Below are 17,061 nucleotides of genomic sequence, written 5' to 3'. Positions count from 1 at the left end.
ATGAAAATTGAAAAATGTTGGGGCCTCATGCATTGGGGAATACCCCTTATCTTTCACGATAGTACGAACACGTACAATACGAAGCAAGAGAACGATCATTATGTTATCATAATGCTGCTGTGATGGTTACTATTCCTAATGGATGTCAAGCATCAACAATTATTAGAGAATGCTCGTCCGATCAAAAAGGGGCCTAGGAGGTGTGTGAAAAGGCTGGTAGGTCCATACTCACACGTGTGGACTGTGTGTAGGAAAATTACGTACACATCCCAATTGCCCGTTAGGATGGCGGCCGTAGGAAAATAGACTATTATGATAGGTCCCATTCATGAAATTGTATGTGTTTGCATTTAACCCGAATAGTAGGGTCACTTATTGAGTATTTCTTTAAATACTCAAGTCACGTGAAACTTCTATTTGAGGTAAAGGCAAGTCTTCCATGTACGGCCGGCGACGACATCGCAACTTGAGACAATGACACATGCATACGGTAGTCGTATTTATTTTATTAGACCTAGGTTAGAATAGGATATTTTAAAATTAAATGTTTATTTATTTCATTGAGTTTATTGTTATATCGTTTTAAACATGTTTTCGAATACATAAGTCAATTGTTGTGTTTTAAGACAATTATGTTTTATGAAAAAGTTTAAATAAAGTATTTTTCGCATTGAATTAGATTTAGTAGTGACCTTATATTAAGTAGAAAATTTAGGGTTCGTATATGAATATTCTTCCACCTCAACTAGAATGTGTATAAAAATACTCAATAAACAACCTACTTATAGTCTCTCGCTATATCTAACCTAGTAAGTTACTATGAGATTTTCTCAGAGTTTTAGGAAGTTTTAAAAGTTGTTCACCAAAGTCTAACATCTTGGGTTTACGAGACAACATATTTGAACTTTGGGCTGATATATTGTTTAGAATTAGTTAGCATGCATTTTCCAGCCGTGAATGACAAATATCTTAGGCTGATGTGCTACCTCATGAAATATGATATGACAGTATGACATTTGCTTATTTGAACATCATTTGTGAAAGATTAACTAGCATACCCTTTAACAAGACAATGAAGTCACACTTGGGAGAGCGGCCTAGTTTGCTTACCAATTATCAAGTTAGATGCATAGAAGCTCTGTTCAAAAGATCCTTGGTCATTTCCACCAGATAAAGGCACCTGGACGCCTCAATATGTTATACTGTCTAGCATAAGCCAAGCTCGATAGTACTGATCCTCTACTGTTATTGCATGGCAAGACACTAGAAGGTTTGAACTAGGTCACTGATATTGCTAATGACATACCAAAAAAAAAAGATAGGAGGAGGAATCTCTAGTGTCACCATTCACATTGTTAATAGGTGTATTAAACTTTCTTAGTTATTATTGGATGTCATGGAGGTTCACTAGGTTCTTAGGACGTATAGGTGGGTTAAATCTTGAACTCTCATTTCTAGGACACTCTGAACTAGCTCCTCGAAACTAATCAAGTTTCTGAGAGCACTAGAGTTCGCCACTCACGATCTTAGAGTGTTCACCCTACTAGATATATTTTGATATAGGTCAACATGAAATCGTCCTAGTTTTAGCGTCCTACTTTTAATTATTTAAAAAAATTCTTATTTATTTCTAATATATGTTATATTAATAACTAAAATTTCATAAAATTTAAATATTAAATATTCATAATTCACAGTATATCATTAATATCGGCTACAAATGTCAAATATTATTAATTTCATAATAATCTTAAGAGTAGGATATGGTTCGGTTGACCAAGTGACCTAACCAAAAAAATATCAACCTATAAGTGGACCGAAATTCAATCGATTGAAACTTTAGTCATTTTAAAATCATTTTATCTTTAATATGGGTATGGATTATTTTTAAATTAAAGATGAGAAAAAAAAAAAAAAAAGTCAAAGGATAAAAAGATAACACTTTTTGTATTTTAACCTCAACCTCCTCGCACTCATGAAGGTCACATTCTCCAACCAAAAAATTTAAAATTTCAAACCAAAAAAGTAAAAGGGCAAAGGTTAGTTTATTTAACCGCCCACACTCCTTGCCTTCTTTCAATTTTACCGTACTTTCACTCCTCCCACTTGGCATTTTTTTTACTTTTTACTGTTTTAGCGCCAATTTTTATCTTTTATCTCATAAAAATCGCATCTCTTATTAATTTTTTTTTTTGTGGCTAAAATATTTCATATTTGGTCAATACTGAGATGAACGTCCTCATGCACTTATCCTTGTTTTAGTAGAGTTAAGTATAAAATAACGGTGGTTACCGTTAGTACCAAAACTGTAGATTTTAGATTCATTTATAGTCATGCTCGAAGAAAAATACATTATCCGTGCCATATATGTATATACCTAAATGTAATAATGATTTTTATGATAATACCGAAACGGTTTTCAATAGACAATATTAAATTATAACACCAAGCTAACTAATGTATGATAGATTTTAATGTCACGAGATTGAGACACTATTATAACTCATAGTTAAGATAGAGGTAGAAGAAGACTGGTTAAAGATTATGAGATTGAAATATATGTGGGTCGATAATCAATTATTTTCAAATAACCATTAAAAAAATAATTATAAATGAATAAATTTGGTCGATTTTTTTGTCATTTGGTTGATCACTAAATTATAAAAAATTATTTCACAAACTCGAAAAAGAATTCCATAAATTAATATTTATTATACACAAAGTTTCACATCAATTAATGACAATTTGATTGATTCAATTTTTTCTTTATAACAATTCGTTTCATAAACTTTTAAATAATTATTTTATAATAAATTATAAAATGAATATGAAAATAATTGAAATAATAAAAAAAAAAGACATGTAGTCAATTACATTTCTGCCCCCAGCTTTAATTGCTTCAACAAGTACCACCACTACAACGATCTTTATTTTATTTTATTTTATTAAACAAATAATTAAATAAAATCTAATATCTTAAATAATGCGTTGCCTTCTTAAGCAAAATACTACACTTTCACTCGTTCTTCATTTCTTCTCTCTTTTTTCCCTCTCCCATGGCGGATTCCTCTCAGTTTCAGAGCTCCGCGTAGCTCCGTCAATGGTGAAAACCTCATCTCCTCTCTCTTTTATATCACCATTCACTTCCAAATCCATTTCTCTTCTTTCGTTTCATTGCTCACAACTTCTCTTTTTCTTTCTTTGATGATGATGATGTAGCGTTTCAATGGCGAACAGGGCCGATAGATACACTGTATTAATGTTATACAATTGAAGAAATACAGTAAACAGCTCAAATGCGGGTCAAGGAGATGCACCCTCTCTGCTGTATCTCTCTGGAGAATTTCAGCGGCGGAATCGGTGACCAGTCGCCGGAGGAAGCCTCGTCATTGTCCCGGAGTAGAAGCTTGCCGGTGAGCTTTCCGGCATTTTCGAATACTAGCACTCAGCAGATTTCTAGATCTGTTGATAGAGTGGCTGGAGTTCTTTACAAATGGACTAATTACGGTAAGGGATGGAGATCGAGATGGTTCGTGTTGCGAGATGGTGTGTTGTCGTACTCCAAAATCAGCCTTCTATCACAGCCTAATGACGATGTTCAATTGATCGGAAAGATTTCGACGAATCGGCTTTCGAGAAGGAAGCGACAGAAAAGTGGGGGAATCGTTCATTTGAAGGTGAAATTATGGTTTCTGGATTGTGAATTTTGGGGTTTTTTGGTAACGAATTGATGAATTTGTTTGTTTCGATCTCAATTTGAAATTTGATTCTGTTTTGTTGTTGGGATTCGTGATCTTGATTTCGCCTGGTGTTTTTTTATTACAGTTTTCTTTTAACTGATTGTTTGTGGGATTTTTAGTGGGTCAGTCACATCAGCAGGTGTTTTCGACTGTTCTGTGAAAAACTCTAATCGCTTTTAATTTCTGACCATGTTCTTCCCATTCATCTTCTGGCTATTACAGTGATCCATTGACATTGCTGTTTCTTTTCCTTTTCTTTTTCAAATGTTCTTCCTCATAATATTGTGATTAGCGGTAAACAGTGTTGAATATTATTTTTGTCCTTCTTGTAATTAAGGTTTTGGTTTTGAAATCTGAGATGGGGTTGAGTTTATATTGTCAGATGAATTTGGTTTTTATTTATTTTGGGGTTTGAGGAAACGTATGAACGTAAGGATCTGATGGTGGGTTAAGTATTATTTAAGGAAAATGGTGACGTAGTTGCATTGGAAAACAAATTCTTTTATTTTGGATGGTTTTGTTTGGCTTCTATAGCGTCCACTTCCGATGGCATTTGCTGCCCCCCATTTTTTACTGTTATTTTGAGCTTAGCTTTAAAAAGGGGTGGGGACAAGAAACATTGGTGGGACACCACTATCCTCCATTTCTAAAACAAGATTTCTTCCTGAACTTTATAAGCGCAGGAGAGAGAGAGAGGGAGAGAGAGTGAGAGAAAAATAGCCAGAGAAAAATAGAGGTTTATCTTTGTTAGATCTGGAATTTTGCTACTTGATTTTGGTGTTCCTTAGGCTTCTGCTAGTGATTAAGGAAATGGAGTCGGATTTTGATTGTGTGCATTTTCATGAGAAGCATTCAAGAAGCTGTTTTTGGTTTGTTTAAGGAAAGAACTTGATCCCCTTTTGTATGGTTTTTTTGAATTTGAAGGGTGTTTTCCACATTGATTCATTTAATTGGGTTCTTCTTTGGGTAAGCTTTTTTGATGTTTTATCGATCTCTGACTGTTCTTGGTGGCTCTTCCTTTTTAGTTCAATTTGTGTCAAAATTTTAATATTTTAGCTTATTGAATTATGCCCAAATGGGTGTCATAAACATTAAAAGTTTGGTCGAAAGACATTTTGGGATGCCAAGATCCATCCTTCAGGTAATTGATGTTGCGTATCCTATGCGCAGGTCTCATCGTTCCGAGAAAGCAAATCAGATGACCGACGGTTTTATATATTCACTGCAACAAAGACACTTCATCTGAGAACTGAATCAAAGAAAGACAGGGTGATTTGGATTCAAGCTTTAGCTTCTTCCAGAAGCTTATTTCCGTTGAGAATTTTGAATGATAATCTTCCCTTTGTACCAAATGATTTATCCGTTTCCACTCAGAAACTCGAGAAGCGTTTACTTGAAGAGGGAATCAGTGATGCAGTTGTTAAGGACTGCGAACAAATCATCCTCTCCGAGTTCTCAGAAATGCAGGGACAGCTGAAAGTACTTTTGGAACAAAGATCTTGTTTAATTGATACCTTGAGGGAATTTGAGGTAACTTCTTAGTTATTTGTTCATTGATCAATTGCGATCTCTGTAAAAATTGAAGAACCTTAGGAGCTAGGGTGTCATTTTGTATGAACTATTCTTGAAAAATATTCTAAATTTCACTTTTTTTATGGGACCATTGTCATTCCACATTTTTGTTTTTAGTTCTTTAATGTTAGGCTCCGATGGTTAATATTCATTTTAAGCATTTGAATTCAACGTGGTGGCAGGCAGCTAATATAGAAATTGAAGCTAATGGAATTCACAATGGTGAGTACCAGTTGATGAAACATGATTTTTCCACCGAATGCAGTGGAAAATACAGTGGTAAGCTTGTTGTATGAACTATTCTGGTTTATTGTTTTACTCTTTGCTGATAATCATTTTGCCCTAATGTCTAAAAAGAAAAGTTGAGATGTATCTTATGCAAGAAAATATTTGCTTGGATCAAGCTTTTAATTCGATCGAAAAGTTATTTTAGGCATCCATGGCTAACTTCATTTAGGTTGGTGAAAGGAAATTTGAATACTTTGCTGATTCAATTTATGTTTTAGATCGTTAGGTATTGAATATCTCATTAAAAGATTAATCAATGAGTGGTACAAGGGAAATGATAATATGATGATCAAGTGAATCTCGTTCTACCACCTTTACCATTATTGTTAAGAAACTGTTGTTTTTTTTTAATTTTACAGAATGTGCTACTACCGAGTCTTCGGATGATGTTGAGAAACAAGATCTTGACGATGGATCTGATGTGGATGAAAGTTTCTTTTATGACACAAACGAATCTTTTACAGAATTCACTCTTGGCTATGGATCAGTAAAAGGGGCTTTTGATTCCTCCGATACACTTAAGGTTCGTGATAGTCGACAGGACAATGCAGAGAAGATGCACGACGAACAGATTGAAAATTTTGTGCATTCTAATGTTCAGAGAAGAAAAAAGCTTCCAGATCCCGTGGAGAAAGAGAAACGAGTCAGTCTTTGGTCTATGATAAAAGACAATGTTGGAAAGGATCTTGCACGAGTTTGTCTCCCAGTTTATTTCAATGAGCCCATATCATCCCTTCAGAAATGTTGTGAGGATATGGAATATTCTCATCTTTTAGACCAAGCATATGAACATGGAATACAGGTGAGAAAATATGCAGTTTATTTCAAGATGCTACTGTTTTTGTGCCTAATCTTTGAAATTTATTTGCAGGGGAACAATCTCCTCCGAGTCCTCAAGGTTGCTTCATTTGCTGTTTCTGGTTATGCTTCCTCTGAAGGACGACATTGTAAGCCATTCAACCCTTTGCTAGGGGAAACTTATGAAGCTGACTTCCCTGAGAAAGGGATTCGCTTCTTCTCGGAGAAGGTCGGTACATAGGGATGTGTAGAACAAGTAGTATAATTATGATTATGGTCTGATGTAAAATGTTTATTCTTTGGAGTTGTAACAAGACTGTACAGCTCTTACCAATTAGTTGATGCTCTAGCTTTAAGTAAACATAGGTCACTCATTAATCATAATAAAAGGCTACCTTCTTTACAATGAATGATGTTTGAACTTCAGGTCAGTCACCACCCAACCGTCATTGCGTGCCACTGTGTAGGTAGAGGATGGAAATTCTGGGGGGAGAGTAATCTCCGATCAAAATTTTGGGGTCGTTCGATTCAGCTTGACCCTGTTGGAGTTTTGAACCTGGAATTTGATGATGGAGAAAGATTTCAGTGGAGCAAGGTGAGAATGGATGATGGTTTGTATTCTGATGAAAACAGAGAAAAAGAAGTGCTTTCTGTTCTTGGTTTTATTTATGTATTCTCTGAATCAAAGTGCATTTATAATTTTCAGGTGACAACAAATATTTATAATCTCATTCTTGGAAAAGTATATTGTGACCACCATGGTACGATGCACATACGTGGTAATAGAGAATATTCTTGCACACTTAAGTTCAAAGAGCCTTCAATTCTAGATCGAAATCCTCATCAGGTTAGTTTATTTGATTGTTTAAACTGGTCATTTACCTTCAATTTGTTTGCAAAATGTTATATTGAGCTGTTTCAATGTTTTTCCTGACTGAATTCTCAATTTCACTATATATGGTATATGTCTTTAATCCCCTTGGGTTGGTTTTCCGGTCAATAAGGGCTCATGTAAATAGTAAAGAGCTTAGAAGGAATGCATTCATGGTGACCACCTACTTAGGATTTAATATTCACGAGTTATCTTGACAACTAAATGTAGTAGGACCAAATAATTGTATCTGAGAATTACCGAGGTGCACTCAATCTAGCTTGAATAATCACGAGGATAAAACTAATCTTATTACTTTTCCATTTTATATGAAATCACTAGGTTCATGGATTTATTGAAGATGGTAATGGTCGAAAGGTTGCCACACTATTTGGCAAATGGGATGAAGGTATGTATTACGTCGAAGGTGAAAGCAATGGAAACCCGAATCGCAGTAGTTCAAGTGATGTCTCAATGCTGTGGAAAAGCGAAAAACCTCCTCCTAATCTCACTCGTTACAATTTAACTTCGTTTGCCATCACTCTTAACGAACTAACAGCGGACCTGAAGGTATATATGATGTATTAAGTCTATATTGCATTCTTGTCAAATGTATTTACAATGCCCTTAATCTTATCTGATCCTTGGTGTTTGATCACGGTTTAAGGAAAGGCTTCCACCCACGGATTCAAGACTTAGACCAGACCAGCGACATTTAGAAAACGGCGAATACGAAAAGGCAAATGCAGAGAAACAACGCTTGGAGAGACGGCAACGAATTGTATGTTCAAGATGCTACATTTAGTTGTAGGCTTTCAGTTAATAAAATAAGTGTAGTATCCTTTTGCATTTACTGCAATGTAAAACAAGTCCAAAGGAAGCGATGAAGTAAAATGAGATTGTAGCATTCTTAATGGGTTAGATTTAAAAGTGTGAGATCCCACATCGATTGGAGAGGATAACGAAACACTCTTTATAAGGGTGTGGAAACCTTTTTCTAGCAGACGTGTTTTAAAAACCTTGAGGAGAATCTCTAAAGAAAAAACCCAAAGAGAATAATATCTGCTAGCGGGGGACTTGAACCATTACAATAAGCCTCTAGAAGGCTAGTGCCCCATCCCTCTTAGATACAGATCATATGCAGATACGGTTAGTTATATTTAGGCAGGCAGGATTTTTATTTGAACCATATATCTTACTGTGATTCTTTTTCCTTTTGCCTTATTTCTTCTATCATTCATTGTTTCTCTATACACAGTCAAGGAAGTTGCAAGACAATGGTTGGAAACCCAGATGGTTCCATAGAGAGGGTGAAGACACAGACGAGGCATACAAATACATGGGTGGCTACTGGGAAGCACGAAAAGAAAGAAAGTGGGATGGTTGTCTAGATGTTTTTGGCGAATTGAACGAGAACTTGGTCGGTGATTCGGGATCATGATTTTAGTCAGGTGAGTCGTCGATTTTCTTTGCATATCCATAGAATTTTGCCCTGTCAATGAAAGACCAATCTAAGTTTGTGCATATTATATTGTTCCTTGAAGTCTTCTTCAATTTCCTTCAACTGTAAAGTTGGTTTCTGAATATCCTAAGATGGCCAATATTCCAAATATCATTTAATACAGAAGATATACTTTTAAATATGTCTATCAATGAGTTTGTATAAATCCTACCTTATTTTGTGTGTTATTTTCTATTGTATTATCTTCAACTTATATCCACATGATCCATTGGTGTAGAAAGTAGTAAATCTCGTGTTAACTTAGTTGAATCAAATTATTTGAGATTCATCATAAGTGAAAGAAGTCAATATAAGGCTTTCTATCTCAGTTTGGATGGATTTCTCAATTTTAATGGATCTATTTCTTTCATTCTAAATCTTCTCTATTATCTACAAAAATATGGGTTGCTTCTTCCTTCCATGGCCTTGGAATTTTCCAGATAATGCAGCAGTAGCTCGAAAACGTTGTAGAAACAGCGACGGATACCAGTAGCCTGCCTTTCTTCTTCAGCTCCATTCTTTTTCAGTATACCTCTCAAAGGTTGATAAGAACGGGTGATTCTTTGAGCGCTTAGGTAGAGAATTCTTCCTTCAGTTATACGGTGGCTTAGGTCAAAATCTTATGACTCATCTTCATTGTCATCCCTCTCTCTATCTTCCCTGCTTCTTTTTGAGCTATTGTTTAGTTTTATGAGGTTTGCATTGGGGGAGGGGAGAGTTTGTAATTTTTCCTCTCATTTCCATCATGTAATGTTCGGCTTAATAAACACTTACTTCATATATATAATTTTTTGCTGCTCCAACGACCCGAATGGGAAATTTTTGTAACTTTTTGATGATGTATGAGTGATTTATACTAGGGCAAGCAACATTTTAAGAGTCATTTTTCTTTATCAAAGAGAATTATATATTATAAAACTTATTAAAAGTTGGATAATAATAGTTAAGTCCCACGTTACTTAGGTTGAAAAGTGGTGAGTTTGGTTCCACCGTAAAAAAGAGATCCTTGTTTCCTTTATTTCACTTGAACAGTTTGAAACCAGTTAGAATATGTTTTCTGACAGGCTTGAGTTAATACACTTGAATACGTTGTGACTGGGTGATCTAGCTTGGGTTAATACACTTGAATACGTTTTGTGACGGCTCTAAGCCAACATTTTGGGTGATCTAGCTTGGGTCTAATACACACAAACTCTCTTCTACTAATTTCAACTCTAAACAACTCTTTAAAAGTGTTTAGATAAGAATGAACTACCTTTTAACTAGTTTAAATATTGCAAACAAAAGCACTGTATATACATAATTTTATCTGATCATTAAGTACTAATTATTTCTGGTATTTTGTATTGATTGATTCATAATCATGGGATTGACAATTGAGTCAAACCACATTCAAAAGTTGAAATTTCTCCCTTTTCTATTCCCTTTTCATTCTATGATAGAGATATTACAAACTTTATGCTCTTCGAAAAGGGAAAAGGGAGATATGACATTGGACAAGTATGTATACTAAAAAGTTAAAAAGGGCTCTAAAAGCACTTCCCTTTCAAGCATGGCAAACCATTTCTGATTCCTCCAATTCAATTCCCACTTCAGCCAGCCTCTTGTCCTTGTACACATACCATTTGGCACAAACCAAATAAACCCCAAAATTCAAAGCACTCAAAATGGCCAAAAGCCAATAGAAATTGTAAAGCTTCCCTTGGTTGAGGTTATCAGCCAACCATGGCTTGTTGCCTGTTATTTTGTGCACAATTGTCACCAAGAAAGAGCTCAAGAAAAACCCCAATGATAGTGTGCTTAGAAACAGCCCTGTGCTCATTGTTTTCATCCCTTTTGGACACTCCCTTAAGAAGAAGTCTAGCTGCCCAATGTAAGTAAATGCCTCACCTGCCCCTACCAAAAAGAACTGTGGTATCAACCAAAACACGCTCAATGGTAGGTCGGCTGTCGAATTCATAAGACCATGTAAACTCGCAACGCAGAGTCGCTTTAGCTCAATGAGAGCTGCAGCCACCATTGCGAGAATGGACAAGACTAAACCGACGCCAATTCGTTGTAATGGGGTCAGGCCTTGAGGGTTTTTTAGTAACTTTCGAGCGATCGGGGCGATGAGTCGATCGTAAACAGGGATGGTTATGAGAATGCTACCTACAAAGAAGACAGTGAGGGAGGCAGCGGGAATTTGGAATGAGTTTCCAAGGCGGCGTTCCATGGTTGTGGCTTGTGAGACAGAAAAGGTTGTCATTTGAGCATAGACTGTCCAAAACATGATGTTTGTGGCCCAAATGGGTAGCATTCTTATCACCATTTTCACTTCTTCAACATCAGTTAAGGTTGATATGTTCCATTTGTTCATCAATGTAATACCACCTCCTTTTTCTGGTTCTTTAATTGCTGCTTTGTCTAAAAATCTGTAAAAAAATCAAAACTTTAGAAGAAATTGAAAAAAAAATTGAAATAATTTGGAAGAAGGTGTTAATTGGGGAAGGTTGAAATTTGGATTTTCTCAGCAAAAACAGACAACAAGCATGAGTACACTGATTTTGAAGACAGACTGTCCTGAACAATTGTTCTCGTGACCCTTTTTGATTTCTTCCATGAAATTATTGTCCATTTCTTTCCCACTAGTTCTTACAAAATCAAGCTTAAACCTATCTCTATGTCCCTTTTTTTTTTCTTCTCGTGTTTTTTCTTTTGTTTTTCCTCGTGGGAAAGATACATCGGTTAGGTTAAATTATGTGCAAGTGGGTGTTAGAGGTTTGAATCTCGATTGAAACTTTCAAATCAGTTAGACTTCATCAGTTGAGTTATTACGGATGAGTAAGAGACCAAAACAAAGAAAGAAATTTAGTTTTTTACCATGCTCGAGCATAGTTTAATGGCTTAAAACCTACCTGTTTGATCTTGAAATTAGTGGTTTAAGTCTTTTAGAAAGAAATGAGTTCGACACCACAAAAATACTCCGACCCTAACCACAAAATCAAATAGATGAGGGAGTAAAAAAATTGACAACTTAGGTGCAGGTGGGTACCAGACTTAAAAATATACGCCTGACCCTGAAATCAGTAGTATGAATCTTTCAGAAAGAACTAAGCTCGGGTACCACAAAAATACTCAAACCCTAACCACAAATTCAAACAAATCGTCATTTAAAAAAGAAAAAAAAAGGGGGGAGAATTTCATTAATAAAGGAATGACTTAATTTATTGTTATTCCAAAAAGTTAAAGCAAAATAAATTGGAATTGAAAGTTTAAACATAAATTTGAGTAATTTGGTGTGAAATAGTTTTCATATTCTATTATTGGTCGATTGATTCTTTTATCATCACAATACTTCTAATGCTAAAACTTCAATTTTACTTAACTATCACTCTAAATTATTATTTGGACTATTTAATTCATTTTAAATGACGTGTTAGAATATCTTTCTATTATTGGTCCATATTTTGTGAGGGCTATACTTAAATAAATCCAAAACTTCAAAAAAAAAAATAAAAAAAAATAATGTTGTTTGGTATTATTTCTTATTTTTGTTGTTTTTTATTGCAAAAAATAGAATATTCTTGGGAATTTGTTGTTGTAATTCATTTAGAAAAAAATAATTATTTTACATAAAAAATTAGTTTTTAAAATTAAATATCTAAAATTTTCTATGTTAATACTCTATTTTGTAAGTTTTTAATTGAAATTTAATAATTATTTAAAAGAATTTAAACATTTTCTTTTCAAATTTTAAAAATTAAAACAAAATATTTAAATACTATAGAGAATAATTAGGAAAATATTTTTGTAAGCTTTTCTCATCCTAAAATTTTAAAAATATCTAATTTTTAAGAATAGCATAAAGTATCTCTTAATTCATGTGAGCTTTCACTTCAAAAGTAGACGATAACATATTGTATGGACATGAAGTGTTCGGTATCTGTAATGATGGTTCAATTCAAAATTATCTTTTTGTTTCATATCCAAATTTCACAATTTGTTTGGTTTGGTATTTTTATTAGTTAATAAACACAATAATGTTGATGGGCTGAAATGGCTAACCTGAATTGGTTGGAATGGGGAAGCTTTTGTTTCTTCATCTTCCCATGTCCTTCATCTCCAACCTCATCAATGTCGAATAGAAACGACGAGTCCAATGGCAAATCGATATGTCGTTTCCTCCAAGCAGCGACGAAAACGGTAGCGAATTGTGTCAACGGGCTACCCACCAGCTTCTTGAAGCGATATTTTCTAGTACCGGAGACGAAGATGATTAAAGTAGTTACAATGGAGCAGGCACAAACGCCGTACCCCCATTGCCGTCCCAAGTTGTCCTGAACGTAGACGAGAACCGTCACGGCGGCGAGCGAGCCAATACTTATGAAGAAGAAGAACCAGTTAAAGAAATTGGTCATTTGAGACCTCTCCTCCTTGTTTGTTTCATCAAACTGATCGGAACCGAACCCGGAGACGCTGGATTTCAGGCCACCGGTGCCGAGGGCAATCGTGTAGAGACCGATATAGAGGAATGTTAACTGAAACTCTGTCGCCGGAGTGCAATTCAGTGGCGACGCTGCGGTGCATCTAGGCGGCCGGAGCGAAGGGATTATGGTGGAAATTGTCAAGATTATAACACCCTTTAACAAAAAAAAAAACATATTTTTCATTCAATATTCAAAAAACCCAAATGAAATTTTTTTGTATAAATTGAAATTAGAAATAGGAAAAAATAGTTTTTTTTTTTTACAGTTGCTTGAACGGCTGCAAAGATGACGATTGTGAGGTACCTAAAATCATGAACAAAAAGACAACCTTTGAACAAAGAAAAGTAAGATCAAAATCCAAAAAGGTATGTTTTTTTTTGAAATAGAACCTGCCAAGAAACGTATCAGCAATGAAGCCGCCAAGGAGACAAAGCATGAAGGAAGTGCCAAGGAAATTGGTGACAGTGTTAGCCGAAGTGGCATTCCCCAAATGCATGGTTCCTGTCATATACGTTACCAAATTCACTGCAATTCCCAGTGTTGTTAGCCTCTCTACAGCCTCACCTCCTGAAAACAACCAAATTTATAACAACCACGAGTACGACCAAAAAAATAGTACGAACAAGAAGAGAAAGAGACCGAGAATCATCGCAGCTGCGGTCCAGCCACCGGTTTTGGAGCGGTCGGCAGGTCGGCCTTTGTAGTCCCAAGCATCTGGAAGAGTTGGTTTGGACTGTGACTGGGAGAAGGCATTATTGTTCATGGCTTTAGGAGAAGTTTTGAAAAGGTGTTTGTTTGGGGCAATCAAGGAAGTGAGGAAAGGGGGTTTTTATAGGGTGGAAAATGATCGAGAAAGATCAAATTTTTAATTATTAGTTGGTGAAGTGACTGAAATAGCCTGTTGTTCTAAAAAGGAAGAGGCAAAGGCCAATGAAATAATATTCGAACCCCACGTGAGGTGGAGCTGGAAACATGAACAAGAAACACTATCAAAACGGGTTATTTAGAATATAATTTCAAATGCTTTGTTAGTCTGAAAATGGAATTTTTCATCTTCCTCAATTTTCATTTCAAATGATTTATAACTCAAAAAAAGAGGATTAGGATATAATGGACTCAATCATGCCAACTCAAAATTAAATATTCTATCCCTACAATTTGGTAATCATCCCGTTTAAAACTCATATCAAGTAACAGTAATTCAATCGATCAAGATATACTTTATCGACTGTGACATTGAATGGGATTACTTATTTTTCTAGTTCGAATTATAAGTTTAGTACACGTTTGTGTTTATTTAGACATTGATTTAAAAAAAAAGAAATTGATTTTGTATGTAACAAGTTTTAGAAGGGTAAAAATGTCCAATATATTTTTTTATGTTTATTAGGTCGCTTATATATTCAAACTATTTAAAAAGAACTCGGTGCTATACATAACATGAAGATTTTTTTTTTGTGTGTCGAGTAAGTTTATGAATTTTATAAATATTGAAAAGGATTAAAAATTTGAAAGATTTATTGTGGATTTATTCAATAGTATTCAACACTTTTTTGAATATATTCCTTATCCCGTTCCTGTTCATGCCACTGGTAAAATTCTTCCCATCCTATTTCATTAGGAGCGAGTCCTATATTGAAAAGTAACTACCCTAGGTGCTACCCTGCCTAAAGGACGGGTGATAGGGTGCTTGGCAATGCACCCATCTTTGCTGCTATGTACGTTGAACATACCTTGACAAATTTATCCAATTGAGCCCACCTAAAAAGAGGACCATAAGCTCGAAGCTCAAAGCTCGGCGAAAGGGAAAGTTCTTATCGTTTGAATTTGATGAGCTAAAGTTAATAGAGCTGGTTGATTAAACTGTTATAGGTTTATTAGTTGTGGGTTGATGAGTTATTTTCTAATTTGGTTTGAGGAGTTATTTAATTTGGAGTTCGTATAATGCAATTATATAATTTAAAAGTTGAAAATGATTTATTTTTAGCATTTTTTGGAAGTGTAACTTCAAAAGAAAGGAAAATGAAGAATAAACAAACATGGAGATGTGGAAAAGAATAAAAGGTGTACCATTAATTAAGAATATAACATATATAGGGTGGATTATCGACCAAATTGTTCTTCCACATTTCATATAATACTCATAGCTTATCCAACTATTTCGACAATTAGACATTTATTTACGTTATGAATAAAAACTTTTAAAAACATATTATTAATAAAAATGTCAGAAGTTCGAATCTGTTCTACTGTTGTTTAACGTTGACTCTCTAATTGTGAGGGCCTAAGTAATAACTCTCAAATAGATGTTACATTTTGAGCGATTTCTATTGTTTTTAGAAATGCAGTAAAATACAAATCTAGTTGATATTTTAATATAGATTGGTGCAATAACTAATCCATGCACTTATTCTAGCTATCTGTATGGGCCGATGTTGATGGAACTATGGACACACAACATCCTCGAACATTAACTCAATTATGTTTAAGGGTTAGTTAAGACAAATTAATTCTTCGTTCAGTTGAGAATATCAAAGATGTACATCGGGTTTATGGAAAAGAACCAATAAAGACATCGTGCTAATTAGCCTCGAAAAGAACCAATAGCTCTTATCAGTGAACCTTTCGTAGTGATGGAGTGTACATCTAATCTTAGTAATTTATCACGAAATGGATTAACTAGGATCGTGTCCTAAGCATAGTTATGTATCACAAATAGAACTCATATGAGAATGATAAAGGGATCTTCAACTATTTGTTGGTTGTGCACCTGTTGGTAGGGGTAAGGGTTCACATGAGTGCATTAGCTTGGCAGACACGATGGTCACTCCCTCTCAAAGTATAATGACATTAGATTGTCTATTAGGGTGTAACACCCAAGCTTAATAGGTACATAATTGTTCCTTAATCGTACTTTTAAATTCTGAGCTTCTAGGAATTTATTAGGGGTCTTGGAGAGTGATTGTTTAACTCATGCAGACTAGAAAAATGTTCGGGATACTTTGAGAGACCTAGAAAAAATAAAAAAGATTAGAAAATTGAAAAAATGGGTCAGTCAACGGACACCCAGTTACCATTTGGAGGGGGTATGGTTGGTGACCCCTGAGGAAAATAAAGGTACTACGTAGACTATTAGTAGATGGTGCGACATTCGAGAAGCTTTAACAACTATTTCCGCTTCATTTTGGTACCCTTGAGCTAGGCGGGAGGCCAGTTAGAGTTTGTGCAACTCGAGTGAGAGATTTTAGCTAGGTTACCCTATGTGAAGGATCCAACCTATGGGAGGCATTGATCAAGTGGGTACTCCGCAGAGCAAGCAAGTACAAGGGGTAGCGCCTCCGACCTTCAGCAACTTCATGGCCTGTGGGATGGGTTCATCAACTACCTCCCATGGATGACGAGCAGATAAGCACTCACCATGTTGTCCCCACCTAATTATGAGAGTGTTCTTGAGCTAGCACCTTACCTCACGAGATACTTAAGACTGTGCACAACAAGAACGACATGTGTAAATCTTAGTGATAGCCCGTGGTCACCTGCTAGGTCAAGGATGCGATGAGAGTCTACAAGTAAGTTGCTTAGTGAGTATATTTTATATACTAATTCAGCTGTACATTTCCCTTTCAGATCGGGTTTGCCAGCTACCTCCCGTGGATGATAAGTAGGCAAGCATTTACCATGTTGTCCTTACCTAATTGTGAAAGTGTTCTTGTGCTAGCGTCTCCTATCCAAACATCAATCATTGCTGCGAAACCTAACGAGATACTTAAAATTGTTCACAACAAAAAAAACATGTCTAGATCTTAGTGATAGCATCTAACT

At 35.3% G+C, this 17,061-nt stretch overlaps 2 protein-coding genes across 6 annotated transcripts; one reads left to right on the top strand and one right to left on the bottom strand.

The window, feature by feature from the left end:
• Positions 1 to 3,016: 3,016 nt before the first annotated feature.
• On the top strand, positions 3,017 to 9,568 carry LOC111498345 (oxysterol-binding protein-related protein 2A-like). 5 transcript variants are annotated; one of them, XM_023149538.1, is made up of 12 exons: positions 3,017 to 3,103; positions 3,220 to 3,677; positions 4,911 to 5,270; positions 5,495 to 5,591; positions 5,960 to 6,402; positions 6,472 to 6,627; positions 6,826 to 6,993; positions 7,105 to 7,245; positions 7,612 to 7,839; positions 7,937 to 8,050; positions 8,528 to 8,720; positions 9,211 to 9,568. In XM_023149538.1, exons 2-11 carry the CDS (start codon positions 3,297 to 3,299, stop codon positions 8,708 to 8,710), a joined length of 2,271 nt encoding a protein of 756 aa, XP_023005306.1. In that variant the 5' UTR covers positions 3,017 to 3,103; positions 3,220 to 3,296; the 3' UTR covers positions 8,711 to 8,720; positions 9,211 to 9,568. The 5 variants fall into 5 exon arrangements, 4 of the variants coding, with proteins under 4 accessions (XP_023005306.1, XP_023005305.1, XP_023005308.1 ...); XR_002720768.1 differs by lacking the exon at positions 9,211 to 9,568 and having other exon boundaries at positions 7,942 to 8,050; positions 8,528 to 8,644; XM_023149537.1 differs by lacking the exon at positions 9,211 to 9,568 and having other exon boundaries at positions 8,528 to 8,958.
• A 518-nt stretch (positions 9,569 to 10,086) lies between these two features.
• LOC111498366 (protein NRT1/ PTR FAMILY 6.3-like) lies at positions 10,087 to 14,029 on the bottom strand. The gene is made up of 5 exons (XM_023149574.1): positions 13,879 to 14,029; positions 13,629 to 13,806; positions 13,503 to 13,542; positions 12,818 to 13,392; positions 10,087 to 11,184 (listed from the first exon to the last, which is right to left on the bottom strand). The coding sequence occupies exons 1-5, from the start codon at positions 14,000 to 14,002 to the stop codon at positions 10,317 to 10,319; spliced, it is 1,785 nt and encodes a 594-aa protein (XP_023005342.1). The 5' UTR covers positions 14,003 to 14,029; the 3' UTR covers positions 10,087 to 10,316.
• Positions 14,030 to 17,061: the final 3,032 nt, after the last annotated feature.

Source organism: Cucurbita maxima, unplaced genomic scaffold (assembly GCF_002738345.1).
Source record: "Cucurbita maxima cultivar Rimu unplaced genomic scaffold, Cmax_1.0 Cma_Scf00025, whole genome shotgun sequence".
Lineage (NCBI taxonomy): Eukaryota > Viridiplantae > Streptophyta > Magnoliopsida > Cucurbitales > Cucurbitaceae > Cucurbita > Cucurbita maxima.
This window is presented reverse-complemented; position numbering and strand designations above follow the sequence as displayed.

Bases quoted from the DNA above. Each gene is read 5' to 3' on its own strand.
- LOC111498345 (XM_023149538.1), top strand. From the start codon at position 3,297: ATGCGGGTCAAGGAGATGCACCCTCTCTGCTGTATCTCTCTGGAGAAT. The intron at 6,628-6,825 runs GTCGGTACATAG...TTTGAACTTCAG, and splicing joins TTCGCTTCTTCTCGGAGAAG to GTCAGTCACCACCCAACCGT. The intron at 8,051-8,527 runs GTATGTTCAAGA...CTCTATACACAG, and splicing joins TGGAGAGACGGCAACGAATT to TCAAGGAAGTTGCAAGACAA.
- LOC111498366 (XM_023149574.1), bottom strand. From the start codon at position 14,002: ATGAACAATAATGCCTTCTCCCAGTCACAGTCCAAACCAACTCTTCCA. The intron at 13,807-13,878 runs GTCTCTTTCTCT...GGTTGTTTTCAG, and splicing joins CGCAGCTGCGATGATTCTCG to GAGGTGAGGCTGTAGAGAGG. The intron at 13,393-13,502 runs GTAAAAAAAAAA...TTTTTGTTAAAG, and splicing joins TTGCAGCCGTTCAAGCAACT to GGTGTTATAATCTTGACAAT.